Source organism: Aquarana catesbeiana, linkage group LG04, assembly GCF_042186555.1.
Source record: "Aquarana catesbeiana isolate 2022-GZ linkage group LG04, ASM4218655v1, whole genome shotgun sequence".
NCBI lineage: Eukaryota > Metazoa > Chordata > Amphibia > Anura > Ranidae > Aquarana > Aquarana catesbeiana.
This window is the reverse complement of record NC_133327.1, coordinates 624,345,137-624,358,955: the sequence shown is the minus strand read 5'-3', so window position 1 is coordinate 624,358,955 and position 13,819 is coordinate 624,345,137. Positions and strand designations below refer to the sequence as shown.

Here is a 13,819-nt window from a genome sequence, read left to right as displayed (position 1 = left end):
TTTTTTTTACAGTTTAGGGGGGGGGCATATTACATGGCACAAGCACTGTGCTGTTTAATCTGCTTTAGGGGACCAGAATCGACGATTTGTTGGCTGATGTCACTCAGCCCGTCCAGACTCTGAAGAGATCCCAACTTTAATGTCGGGATCCACCCAGATGCCTGACTGGCAGCTGGCTCAGCCTCTGTGTGCCACTGAGAGGCTGAGCCAACTGCTTCCACCTCCTTCACAGCCCAGAGCTCCAGTAAGCGCTTGAGGGGCAGAGCAGCTGCTCACTGAAGACTGAGAACTGACTGATCAGTGGTCTTTGATCGCCCAGCTCTCAGTGTGGCGGTGGCGGGGACAGATGAAGCATCAGACCGATGTTGCATCCCTCTAGGTAAGTATAAATGTTTTCTTTCATATCCCGCACTTCTCTTTTAAAGAAAACAGGCTGGGTTCCTATGCAAATATAACTTCTCTGCAAAAGAAGAGCCATTATACATCTGACAGCTCATGTCTCCTACCTTCTCTCTATCCCACTTCTCACTTCTGGGAGTGTCTCATGGCCTGCCTCTCTACCCTTATGAGCATGGCACCATCCTACAACCCCTACGTTATTGCTGTGTCCTCTGGAGGACGGAACAAAACAGATTACAGCGCACATACAAAAATTACATTTGTCCTGCAAGGCTAGTTAAAAACACCTGAACATATTCAAAAAATACAGGGGTTTGGTCGCACTATATGACCATATAGTGTGATCAAACCCCATATTTTTTTTTAATATGTTCAGGTGTTTTTAACTAGCCTTGCAGAATAAATGTCATTTTTGTATGTGTGCGCTGTAATCTGTTTTGTACTGTTTTTGGTCTTATAGCAGCACCATTTTAAATGTAAAGCATTTTATGGTGTGCCCCCCCAAGTATGTTTTTGTCTCTGGAGGACGGAGCCACCACGTGTACCAGGGATGCAGGTAGTCTACACTCCAGGAAGCATTGAATGAGCCAACACCCCCACCCGCCGGGAGTACCATTATACATTTGCTAAGGGAACCTGTTGCCAACTTTAAAAAAAATTTTAAAAAAAGGCACAGAACAATAAAGTATCTTTTTTAAATGCTTTTTTTTTTTCTGAAAAATAAGGTTTTGTTTACTAGCAATGTGAACTTTCTCTAAAATGTGACTGCTTCATGAACAGTCTAGCACAGCCCCCTCCCTCCTGCGGCGTCATAGCGTTACCCTCTTCTGGGAATGTCTATTGCGGTCTATTCCAGCCAGCATCACTGACCCTTGTAGAAGTTGTATGCAGCCGCCAAGAAAGGGGTGAAGGGGAATACTATAGTGTTGCATGAGTAATGTCCATGGGGGCTGCATACATCACATCCAACATCATGGCACCCACCCAGCAGCTTTTGGACCTCTACACAAGTGAGGCTTTTTACAAGTAAATAAAAATAAGGTAAACGCACATCTTATGGGAATATTTTTGCTGAAATGGTCTGGTGACAGGGTCTCTTTAAGTTTGGGAAATCCAGCATCATTGTTTAAAAATGAATGTAATCAATAAAATGTCCTTGTCAAATATTCATCCTAACTTTGTATGTAAAAGTAGAACTGTAGGGAAAACTTTTTTTTCATTTTGGATAGAGAAAGGCAGAGTTATAACCTCTGTCATTTTTTTTTTTTTTGCCATCTGTCTCATTTCCAAGATTTCACTTCCTGTCCCATAGCCAAACAGGAAGTGAGAGGAAATCCCTGTAAATTAGGGGGAAGCCCCAGGTCACCAGAACTAGTTGGAAGATTTCTCCTCAATTTTACTTTTCTGGGGACAACCCAAAATTTGTGATTTTCTTTACTTTCACTTTCGATTATAACGGTAAACAGGACAAATAGAGAGGGTGAATGTTAACGGGGGCACAGACAGCAATAAAACCTGATTGGTTCTTATACCTCTCTACTCTGTCCAAAACTAAAAAGAAAAGTAGGGAGGAGGTTGCCTGGGTAAACGTGGGGAATACCTGGGTAAAAGATGTGTAAAGTCACTTCAATATAGATGGAGAGGCGACTTCCATTGAAATCTATGGGTACAAGTTGCCTTGAAGTAGTTGCAAACAAAGCCTGGGGAATGCCTAGGAAAAAACCAAAGCCTACTTACCACCAGCTCGCAGACAACTAAATTGACCTGTCTAACAGTATGCATTAAAAACAGGGGTTTAGTCCGCACGCATTTGCAAATGCATGCGTAAGCCACAGAGCCTCGTCACGGCACCCTGGTATCTCTGGTCCTAACACTAAAATATGAGTGTCCCCACAGTGGAGGCACATGCATTCTAATGGATAAGTGAGGGCAGGTGGACTGAAGGGCAGCCCATCCCTTCTTAAAGGTACAGAAGCACACCAAACACCCAGCAAATAGCACTATGGTTGCAAAGGTGCTGGTGCGTTTCTGGACCAATAAACACACCAAGGTGATCTCAAAAAACTTGCCACCGCCTTCATTTATATCTGGCTTGGTATCGCAGTAAGCGGCTTTGGAGGGCTACAAACAGATGCAAACAAAGCCTGGGGAATGCCCAGGAAAAACCAAAGCCTACTTACCACCAGCTCGCAGACAACCAAATTGACCTGTCTAACAGTACGCGTTAAAAATGCGTGCGGACTAAAAGAACCTCTTCTGAAGTCGGGGCGACTTCAGTAGTGTACATTAAGACTGCTCTCATTCACTTCTATGGCATTTCTTATGTCCAGCGACTTGAGGACTTACAGGTTGGATCCCAAGTCGGTGTAGTGTGAAGCGGCACTAAGTGTCAAAGCCTAAGAGAGAGATTTACTAAAATTGGTGCACTCTGGAATCTGGTGCAGCTGTACATGGTAGCCTGGAAGCTGATTGGTTTCTGTGCTGAGCTTCACCAGGTTTTGCACTCTCCAGTTTTAGTAAATCTCCCCTTAAGTGTACACTTAGGAGGCAAAAGAGGGCTCCTGACAAGTCACTCACCTCTGCCAAATGCTCCTCTGAAGCTGGGACCAAAAATCATATAATAAACAGCAGGAGTCAACGCAAAGTTTTGTGAATACCTGTCAGTTTTGACACTGAGCCATCAGTTAATTTTTTTAATGGTCGTTTGGAGGAAGTAAAGTCTTACTGACGAGTCCAGTGCTGCAAACCTAAAGCCATGTCCTCTGATGCAGTGTGTATGAGTCCTTGCACTGCAGTGGCAACTAAGTAGAGGTCAGTTCTACAATTTCACATGTCATACTAGCCAGTCATCTGCTCACATTATGCCAGCAGAAAACATGGAACTTGCTAATCATCGCTAATGATGTATGTTCTCCTTTCAGGTTATCGATGAAATATACAGTGTGCTGCGGTATGTCAACTCTACGAGATCCCCTCAGAGGGCTCACGAGGTTCTGCAGGAATTGCGGGATATTTCATCCATGGCAATGGAATATTTTGACGAGAAGATAGTTCCCATACTTAAAAAGAAGTTGCCGGGTTCTGAAGTGTCAGGTCGACTTATGGGCTCTCCTCCAGGTACTGTCTTTCTGTGATTGAATAGCATAGAGAGGAGTTTGGGTTTTAATGGGGCAGGATCCACCCTGGTTTGACAGTCATCAGCCATTGAGGGTGGGTTCTGGTTGTTTCTGCCATAGCAAATTCACATTCTTCCCTTTCTTTTTTTTTTTTTTTTAATTATTTATTTATTTAACGAAAGACAAGGGCTAATAAACTGTGTATGCATTCGTAAAAACCGTAGTAGGGCAGCTCAGACGCAGCTGAGGATTCATGAATAAGTCAAAAGTACAGCAACTTGAGGAGGGTCCAGAACACCTGGAACCTGCTCGGGTAACGTCATATCAAGAAACCATGGACTACTCAGAAAACTTAAAGGGTTACTAAACCCTTGTTTGTTGTTTAAAAAAAAAAAATATATATATATATATATATATATATATATATATATATATATATATATATATATATATATATATATATATATATATATATATATATATATATATATATTCATACTTACCAGCTCTGTGTAATTGATTTTGCACAGAGTGGCCCCAATCCTCCTCTTCTGGGGTCCCTCAGCGGCGCTGGTGGCTCCTCCTCTTCTTGAGTGCCCAGTCGGAAAAGCACCCCGTGTCATTGGATTCGATAGCAGTGGGAGCCAATGGCTGCGCCGCTATCAATCTATCTAATCAGGACACGAGACTCTGGCTGGAGCCGTCACGGGAATTACGGGGCTCGGGTAAATAAAAGGGGGGCTCGGGGGGGCTGCAGCATGACGGGAGGTTTTCCAGCTTAATGCATAGAGTGCACTAAGGTGAAAAACCTTGAGGGTTTACAACCCCTTTTTTAAAGAATATCTCAGCAGCAGTAAGACTCCTAAGCTAGCTGCCCGCCAGAGACCTTACCCCCCCCCCCCTCCCCTTGGGGGGAAAGGAACCTGGAAGGGGTTTTTAGCTCCATAGCTATTGGCCATGCCAAAGTGCCCTAGGCGGGGCCCCGTTGGTCCTGTAGCTTTTGATATGCGGTAGAATAAAAAAGATATACCGCGTATTACAAACATTCTCCTCCTTATGGTAGAAAGCAGCTGTAAGGCATTCTATGTGTTCAATATGACTTAATTTTAGAACGCCTTAGAGAAACAGGAGGAGTGACGGGTTGTTTCCACAAGGCAGGAATGCAGGCCCTAGCTGCATTCAGCAGATACTGTAAGCCAAGCTTTGTATCATGAAAGCAGTACACTATTGAGGTGAAATAAATAACTAATGGGGTGAGTCCCAAGGTTTACTGATGTGAGTTTGAGTATCAGCTGACACACTTGGTCCCAGAACTAGTGCATTTTTGGACAATACCAGAAGATATGCAAGTAAGAGCTTTCCTTGTTACATAGTTACATAGTAAGGTTGAATAAAGACACCAGTCCATCCAGTTCAACCTGAGTGAGTGTGCGTGTCTACAATTATCCCTATTTATTTAAGGTACCCATATAGCTCTGTTAATTTTACGCATCGCTCCACACATCCACCAAAGTTTAGATGTATGTGGGAAGATCTTATGCAGAGCGGTGGGGACCTTATACCATCAGCCTAGAATCTTATAGAAAACTTTTGAGCAAACAAAATCGCTCGCTCCACCTGGGCAAGAGTAAAGGTCCAACTGTAGTTCTCACTCTGTACAGTATCTCACAAAAGTAAGTACACCCATCACATTTTTGTAAATATTGTATTATATCTTTTCACGTGACAACCCTGAAGAAATTATACTTTGCTACAATGTAAACTAGTGAGTGTACAGCTTGTAGAACAGTGTAAATTTGCTGTCCCCTCAAAATAACTCCACACACAGCCATTAATGTCTAAACCGCTGACAACAAAAGTGAGTACACCCCTAAGTGAAAATGTCCAAATTGGGCCCAATTAGCCATTTTTCCTCCCCGGTGTCTTGTGACTCGTTAGTGTTACAAGGTCTCAGGTGTGTTAAATTTGGTGTGATCACTCTCTCTCTCATACTGGTCACTGGAAGTTCAACTGGCATGGCACCTCATGGCAAAGAACTCTGAAAAAAACTGAAAAAAGAGAATTGTTGCTCTACATAAAGATGGCCTAGGCTATAAAAAATTGCCAAGACCCTGGTTTAGACATTAATGGCTGTGTGTTGAGTTATTTTAAGGCGACAGTACATTTACACTGTTATACAAGCTGTACACTCTTTACTTTACAGCAAAGTCATTTTTTTTTCAGTGTTGTGAAATGAAAAGATATAAAAATATTTACAAAAATGTGAGGGGTGTACTCATTTTTGTGTGTGTATGTGTGTGTGTATATATATATATATATATATAATTTTTTTTTTTGCAAGGGGCAAGCTGAGAGTAGGCAAGAGAAGAGTGATAGAAATGTGTAAATCGTTCTACTCTCAATGTCCAGTCATAGGACTCCTGGTCAATACCTATATGTGTACAGAACCCCATGGCAGAGAAGGATCAGGTCTTCCTATCAGGCAGGGCTATGCTGTGTGACCGAGCTGCATGATCTCAATACTGGTAGGACAAATGCAAATAGTGTGGCAGGAAAATGGCTCCTACATATACAATTCATCTGCCTTTTTTTAAGTTTGCCTGGAGTTCAGCTTTGTCTATTTTAATGCTAAGGTTATATGACTTTATTGGTGCAGGATGTAGGGCAAAATGTGTCCCATCTAAATTACTCCAAACTGTTCATAATTAAAAATGCCTTTTTTCTGATGCAGAATATTGTTTTCTCCAGGACTACAGGCTAATTTCTGTTTAAGTAAAAATTGGCAAGCCTGCACAGGTTAGGATACACACGATTATAAGGTGGTCGGAAGACCCAACCACTGTAAGGTGTTACTGTTGAACCGGCACTAACCTAAGGCTGGCCAAACATTATATAATTTTTTTGTACAATTTTTCTTTAGATTTACCAAAACCATATAATATGAGGTCAAACCTAAACACTTTCAATTTGTTTGCAATCAGACAGGCCCTTGCACTACATAGTTGATAAATCTAAAGGAAATTTGAACAAAAAAAATTGTAGCTTTTATCCAGGAATGATCTCTTCCTCCAACCCTTTGCTGAGGTGACCCATAGAAATCAAACCATTTCCTCCTCCAAACACTAGTGCATTAATTGGGTGAAGTTTTGTTAGGAGGTGGTTGATAATTCATCATAACCTATTAACACCTGTTTTCTGTAACTTCTGCAGTTCCAGGCCCCTCCACGACACTGAGCACGATTCAGCTGCTCTCCAAGCAAAATCCCTCAAGACAGGAGGTGACAAAACTGGCACAGCAGGTTAAATCCAACGGAGCTGGTATGACGGTCCTCAGGCGGGAGTTGTCTGAGCTACGCACCAAGGTACAGGAGCAGCAGAAACAGCTACAAGACCAGGACCAGAAACTGCTAGAACAGACCCAAATCATAGGAGAGCAGAACGTGCGACTTGCTGAACTGGAGCACAAACTGCGCGAGGTCGTGGATAGGGCTGTAGGCAACCCTGGAACGAGCCCGCGCGAGGACTCCCCGCAAAAAAGGAAGAAAGCAGCTGAAGTTGCGGACTGCCCTAGGAAATCAAAGCGCCTTCGAACCAGGAAGTGAACACGACTGGACTGTTTAGCAGCATGGTTTTTAAACTGGGCCCTGGTTGGCAACCAAGGTGTAACCGATCAGCAGTGTTTGGTATAGGTTTCACTTTTTCCCTTCCATGCGGTTAAATGCCACTACAAAACAAGCACCTTGCAGGCTATGCTATAGTTTAATTGGGTATTTTGCAGCCAGTGGGAGGTAGGTTACAGCAGAAATATATCTCCCCTCCCCCAAAGGATTTACACACTGCAGTAGCTGGAGGTGTCACTGCACTATTCTTAACACTAGCCACACGCTTTATATATAGTGAATGGCGTTACCATATTTAATGAGGGGTCCTTCGTTTTGCATTACAGCTAGTTATATGTTTCTTCAGTCTAGCTCCAGCTAAAATTTTATCTTCTGTATTTAGTTTTGATTAAATAACGTGGACCTGTACCTTGGAAGCTGTGTCCCAAAATCCCAAGCCGAGCGCAAAGGACTAGTAACCAGTGTTGCTTGTGGCCCCTCTGCATCTGTTCTTTTCCCCATTTCCTGGCTTACCATGTCCTGGCTTGGTAGAGGAGCAGGGCTTTGCTTCCTCATGTCTGAGCTGTCCCCTTGATGACTGGTGTTGTAATGATCAGGTCTTCAGGTACAGCTTCCTCTCTAGCAAGGAGAACAATGAACAGCACAGTAGTGCCCCCACCATATCTTACTTTGAATCTGGTGAGTCTAGCAGTCAGAGGCAGGAGTGCCTTAGATGATCTCCCACAACAGATATACAGCTATAAGGCTGTAGGCACACTTGCTTACCTGGAGGAATTCAGGACAAAAGGTAGATTTATTTTAGGGTGTTGGGCACAACATTTCTAGATGTTCCTATAGGATAGAAAATGTTTACTTTTAAGGTTCAGGTCCACTTCAGTTAGGGAAGGGGTTAATGTGTGTCAAGTTTAAAAGCTTATGTGTCTGTGTTGTGGTTTTGCCTCACCTCCTGTTATGACACCAGTCACTTGGACAGGAAGTGAGGGCAAGTATCCACAGTGGGAACACGGACAGTGTTAAAAACTTGCAGGAGATTCTGTTCCTTGCACTACTAAAAACAAAGTTTTGGCTGGAGCCGGCCTTTAAGTGAAATCTGGCACAAAGCAGTTTACGTCTGTAAGAAACCCCCGCTGTAAGCTGCCAGTCTGCAACTGGACTGGCTGATTTTGGTGGTGCAGTCAAAGTAAAGTGGCCCAAAGAAGCACAACACTGGTTCAATGATTATAGTAATGGGTAAATATGGGGAAAAAGGAAAAACCGCCTGAGGTTCATCTGTTTCATCATCGGGCAGAGGCATTAGGGAAGTGATTGCCTTAGACCAGTGGTTCTCAACCTTGTCCTCAAGTACCCTCAACAGGCCATGTTTGCAGGTTTTTCTTTTATCTTGCACAGGTGCTTTAAATCGGAGTCAGTGGCTTGGTAATTTGGACAGCTCTTTTATCCAAGAGAAATTCCCAAAACATGGCCTGTTGGGGATACTTGAGGACAGGTTTGAGAACCACTGCCTTAGACAACGGAAAAGTGAATAGTTCCATACCACCCATGGAGCTTTTCCAGTGTATTAGTATGTGTAGAGCTGAAGGGCCTCCTCATGCCTTACCAGTACCGACCCTCAATTGTGATCCGTAAGAAGTGGTATTCTCCCCCCACCCCACCAGACCTCTCCTGCTGTCCACCAGTTGCTTTAGCTAACTATGGTTCTGCACCACTGCTCACTGTTTTTAGCTTTATAACAAGCTTCCATCTGTGGTTTCTCATGCAGGTATTTTTCTGTGTGATAGATTCCTTTCAAAGTAAGCTCACTCCTTCTTTGTGTCCGTGAAAATAATCAAATCATTAAACTGACAAGTTTGCTGGGGTCTGTCGCTCCTCTGCAATGTAAAGCAGAATTCTAGGCAGATATAATGGAATAGATTTTAAGCAAGTTATATTAAAAGAAAAATCCTTTTAACATATTTAGAAAATACCTCAGTCTGTCTTACATTGGCCTCCTGTACTGTGGGGCCAAATTGGGAAGGACAACACTTCAAGACAGTCAACTTCCACTGCATTACGCAATGTTGTTGTTGTAACACAGAGAGCTTGCTAATTATAAGCTGGGGTCGGTCTTTGCCCGAACATGGTTTCTTTATCTGCATTTTCGAAGAGTGAGGTCATGGAAGCGGCCGTGCTTACAGGCAGCGCCAATCTCAAAAGTAGCTGAATGGAAATTCCTTGGTGGGTAAAGCTATATACACCTGTGTCTTTAGCTACTTAACTGTAATTCTTAACGAATATCCACAGATTTGCTTATGTATCTAAAATGACCCTCCAGCCAAACCTGTTGATTTTTGGTTTGATTTAGGAAAACGTTAGGCAAAGTTCCTTGGCTCCGCATTAACTTTGTCTTGAGGGTCTGAGCGGGTAAGTCTGACTAGGTGAGTGCTTCCTCTAAATATCCGTTTGACTTGGCTTGGTTAGCCCCTTAATAGGTTTGTTGTCTAAATTTCTTGTTTTAGTATTGTTTTGAGGGAAGGATGTCATGGTGTGACACCCCACCACCTCCAATAGGGAACCCCTTGGGGAAGCGGGGGTTTATCACTCAGCCTTATGATGAGAAAAACAGCCGTTCAAATTCAGCATTTTTTAGGCCCCTGCTACTTGAGATCCTACCAGCGAAACCGTTTTCTGCCAATTGTCACATGACCTGTGCTTGTGCATGTTGCACAGATAAAATGCACATATTGGCCAGCACACCACAGATCATCAAATAGTATCCAAATCTTTATTGAAGAATGGTAATTGGCCTAAGGGTATGTCATGCAAACTTCGCTCCAAATTCGGCCTCGTGCCCACAGGGCATCTGGCAGAAAGATGCACTAAAAACTGTGTATTGCACACGCATATATGCGTACATGCATTCTACTGGCTAGAATAATAATGTATTCTGGCCACTGGAATGCATTTAAATGCATATGCTTTAGATGAATAGCGTTTTCACCTGGAACGTTCCTCTCAAAAACGCGCCTTTTGGCAGGGCTTTTTTTCCGGCTGCCTGCTTCTTTTCTAATACACCTATGTGTGCATGGAGACACAGGCTTACATAGAGGTGCTTTTACAGGCTGATAAAAAATGCCGCCTGTGTAAGTGTTTTTTTTAAGCTCTGTTTGAATAAGGCCTTGATATGCCAGACGTTTCAGGTTTTCATTGTTATCTGTGTCCCTGTTAGGGAGATTCACCCTCTCTATTTGACCTGCTTACAACCCACATTTTGGATTGTTCCCAGAAAAGTAATAGAGGGTAATCTTCCCAATGGGGACACTAGTTCTGGTGCCACCCTGGAATTCCCTTAATTTGCAGGGCTTTCTTATCACTTCTTCCTGTTTTGCCTATGGGACAGGTAGTGAAGGTATATCTCCCAAATGGGGAACACACATGGAAAAAAATCTGACACGGGTTATAACCCTCCCTTACTCTATCTAAAATGAGGGAAATAAAAGTTTTGCCTATAGTTTTACTTCAAATAGCATGATTAGAAACTTTAACCTCGGCTCCGTTGACGTTCGCAGTGGTCACATTTAAGGGCAGACCTTGTTACAGGCTAGTCAGGTTTCTTGTAGAAGTGACCCACTCCAGTACAAACCATTTTTTTTTTTGAATGTCTGGAATGGTTAAAATTAATGGACCAGTCTAGGTGGTCCCTTTTTTTTTTTTTTTCCATTTAGAGCCATCCCCATGATTATGCTACAAAAAAAGGGAGGCTCGGAACCCAATTTTAAAGGGGAAATGCCAATGAGTGTTTTATATGTGACTGTATTGTGAACAGACCTTGACTGATAATGATTAGTGGTCAGACGCCTAAGTGGAGCACAGCGCATAAGGTTTTGAAGTGCATGCCAGATATAACATTTATTTTCATTGAGTACAGTTTTCACCAACATATCAGTTGGGTTCAAATTAATTATAATGCTGATAAATTGCACCTTGTGAAAAAGATCCATTTGGGGTTCCAAATGCTACTATTGCAGTAATATGGCAACCTTTGTGCCGTCGGTCTGCTACCTGCATTTGTGCCTTTGTGTTCTGATGTGGCATAATTGCATAGTCCCAAATCTTTTACCACAACTGATCGTCCGTATTTCTAATGTGGCATAGACTGGAGTTCAAGTGTTACTAAACCCACAATAGTAAAATCAGTCTCTATGCAGTAAAGCATGCTTGTTATACTCGCTGTGGAACCAAAGGAGTTAATCCTCTGTATTGTTTAAAAAGGCTTTTTGATCCTGTCTTACCCTTTTTGAACTGTCCCTAATCCATCTGCTGATTGCACAGAGCCTTTGGTGTCACTCTCCACATGCTCAGTTTTGTGTGTATTGCTAAAGGATATTTTTTTTTTGGGTGCATGTGATCAGCACAGAACAAATCGGCACTGTCCAGACAGAGGGCCAGGGGTCCTGCATCCTCATAGAAGGTCGGAGTAGAATGAAAACTCCCTCTACAAGCTTTAACCAGAGACTGATAGTAGTCATAAGACTGCTATATACTACTGATGAGAAAAGGTATTTAGCAGTTTATATTTACTAAAATAATTGCATTTCCATGTTCTGTGTACTGTGGGAGACCTGATATAGTGAGTGCAGGGTCCTGGGTTTAGTAACACTTTAAGTTCAGAGGAAGCTTAGGACATTTTGCATCGCCTTGCCATTTGATCTCACCCCCCCTTACTCCTTCATGGCATAATTTGGCCACTGCCAGTTAAGTCTCATTCACTGCAGCAATCACCAATACAGGTATGTGCAAATATGGTTCATGCACCCCACTCTAAAGCCCCATACACACTATTCGATTTCCTGCCGATTTTTGTCTTCCAATTTTTCCAAAACCATATAATATGAGGTCAAACCTTAAGAGTTTCAATTTGTATACAATCAGGCACACCCTTGCACGGCATGGTTTGTTGCAATCGTTTGGATCAAAAAATGTCTGCCTCACATTTGACCCCGTACATCAAAGAGCCCGTGAGAAGAGTTGAATCATGTCAGGTGATGAATGAGTCTAGAAGACAGGTGCACTTTACCTCCCCTTCCCCACATTCCTGACACAGCGGCTCCACTACATTAAAAATGACTTGTTACTTTACAAGCACGTCATGACCAGGTTACAAAGAGTTGGAGAAGATGGGACACTGGTTTATACTTTGTATATGATATGCTTAGCCTTTTTAAGTGTTTTATGTTTTTCCGTTTCTTACTGGTAACCTAACTCCTCAGTGCCTACTTTTTCCTGTTAGCGGATCCGTAACACCCAGACGTCGGACTGTTAGAGGTTTTCAAATTCTTTCTCTGGTTCTACATGGAGCGAGACAATGAAGGAATTGTATTTGTGACCCTGTCTCTTTCATTTGAGTTTGATGCTGGGCATTGGTTTATCATTACCAGTGTCTGAAAAGCCAGTCTTTGTAAAACATCACTTAGACTTGAATTGTGTATACACAGTATATATAAATATCCGTATAAATAAATATAATATACCTTTTTTTTTCTTCCCCCTTTTGTGATTTGACATGTCTGTTTATGTGCTCTTTGCTGGCTTTATATGAAGAATTTCACTTCCCAGGTTTCACTGTTCCTGTCCAAGATACACTATATTACCAAAAGTATTGTGACACCTGCTTTTACACGCAGATAAACTTTAATGGTATCCCAGTCTTAGTCCGTAGGGTTCAATATTGAGTTGGCCTACCCTTTGCGTCTTTAACGGCTTCAACTCTTCTGGGAAGGCTGTCCACAAGGTTTAGGAGTGTGTCTATTGAAATGTTTGACCATTCTTCCTGAAGCGCGTTTGTGAGGTCAGGCACTGATGTTGAATGAGAAGGCCTGGCTTGCGGTTTCTGCTCTAATTCATCCCAAAGGTGTTTGATCAGGTTGAGGGCAGGACTCTGTGCAGGCCAGTTAAATTTCTCCACCCCAAACTCACTCATCCATGTCTTTATGGACCTCGTTCTTGTTGCTATCACCTCTGCGAGATAGGTCTCTGCGTTAGTAGCCTTATCCCTAAAAGTTTTTAGTTATGCCAGGTTGGTAACCCATAAATGTGATGGACCAATAAGGAGACAGGTAAGGGTATGGCTAAGTGGTGAGTTTCATGTTTGCATAATAGAACAACCCCAGTTGAGATTTTTGGGAAAAAGCTGAACCTTTCTCCAGTGCCCTGTTTAGAATTGGGTAAAGGGAGTGGATTCTGACTGTAGACCATCAGTGAAGGTCTTCCTTATCTGCAAGTGTTTTAAATAGGGGTTTGTTCGTAATTGGCATAGAAATTTTCTTGGTTGAACTAGATGGTCTTGTATCCCCTTTTTTTTTTTTTTTCCTTCAACCTATGTAAAATCCAGGAAGATATAAAAGGCCACCAATTGGTCCAGACTTGTAGGCCCATTAGATGAATGTTTAGACCTTCCCCCTACTAAAAATCACATCAGCATGCAGCTCTCTATGTTGATGTGAAATCATCTAAAAAAACATTTTTGACTTTTACTTTTTTCTTTTTTTTTTTTTTTCAGCTACTTTATTGTTCACCTGAAGGCACAGGTGAGGTAGCCCCAGCTGCACAGATGCCCCTGGGAAGGTATTGGCACTAGTGCCTTCAGGAAGATCCTGTATCCAAGCTGTGAGATTTTGCAAAACTCTTCTGCACATGCGCTCTATGGCA

The 13,819-nt window shown here is 42.5% G+C and overlaps 1 protein-coding gene across 1 annotated transcript in view; it reads left to right on the top strand.

The window, feature by feature from the left end:
- Positions 1 to 12,646, top strand: part of FBXO28 (F-box protein 28) — a 52,998-nt gene extending 40,352 nt beyond the window's left edge. Inside the window, exons 4-5 of the mRNA XM_073628330.1 lie at positions 3,321 to 3,516; positions 6,726 to 12,646. Coding sequence (XP_073484431.1) covers positions 3,321 to 3,516; positions 6,726 to 7,117 — 588 coding nt within the window. The 3' untranslated portion in view covers positions 7,118 to 12,646. The remainder of the gene's footprint in view (positions 1 to 3,320; positions 3,517 to 6,725) is intronic.
- The last annotated feature ends 1,173 nt before the right edge of the window (positions 12,647 to 13,819 follow it).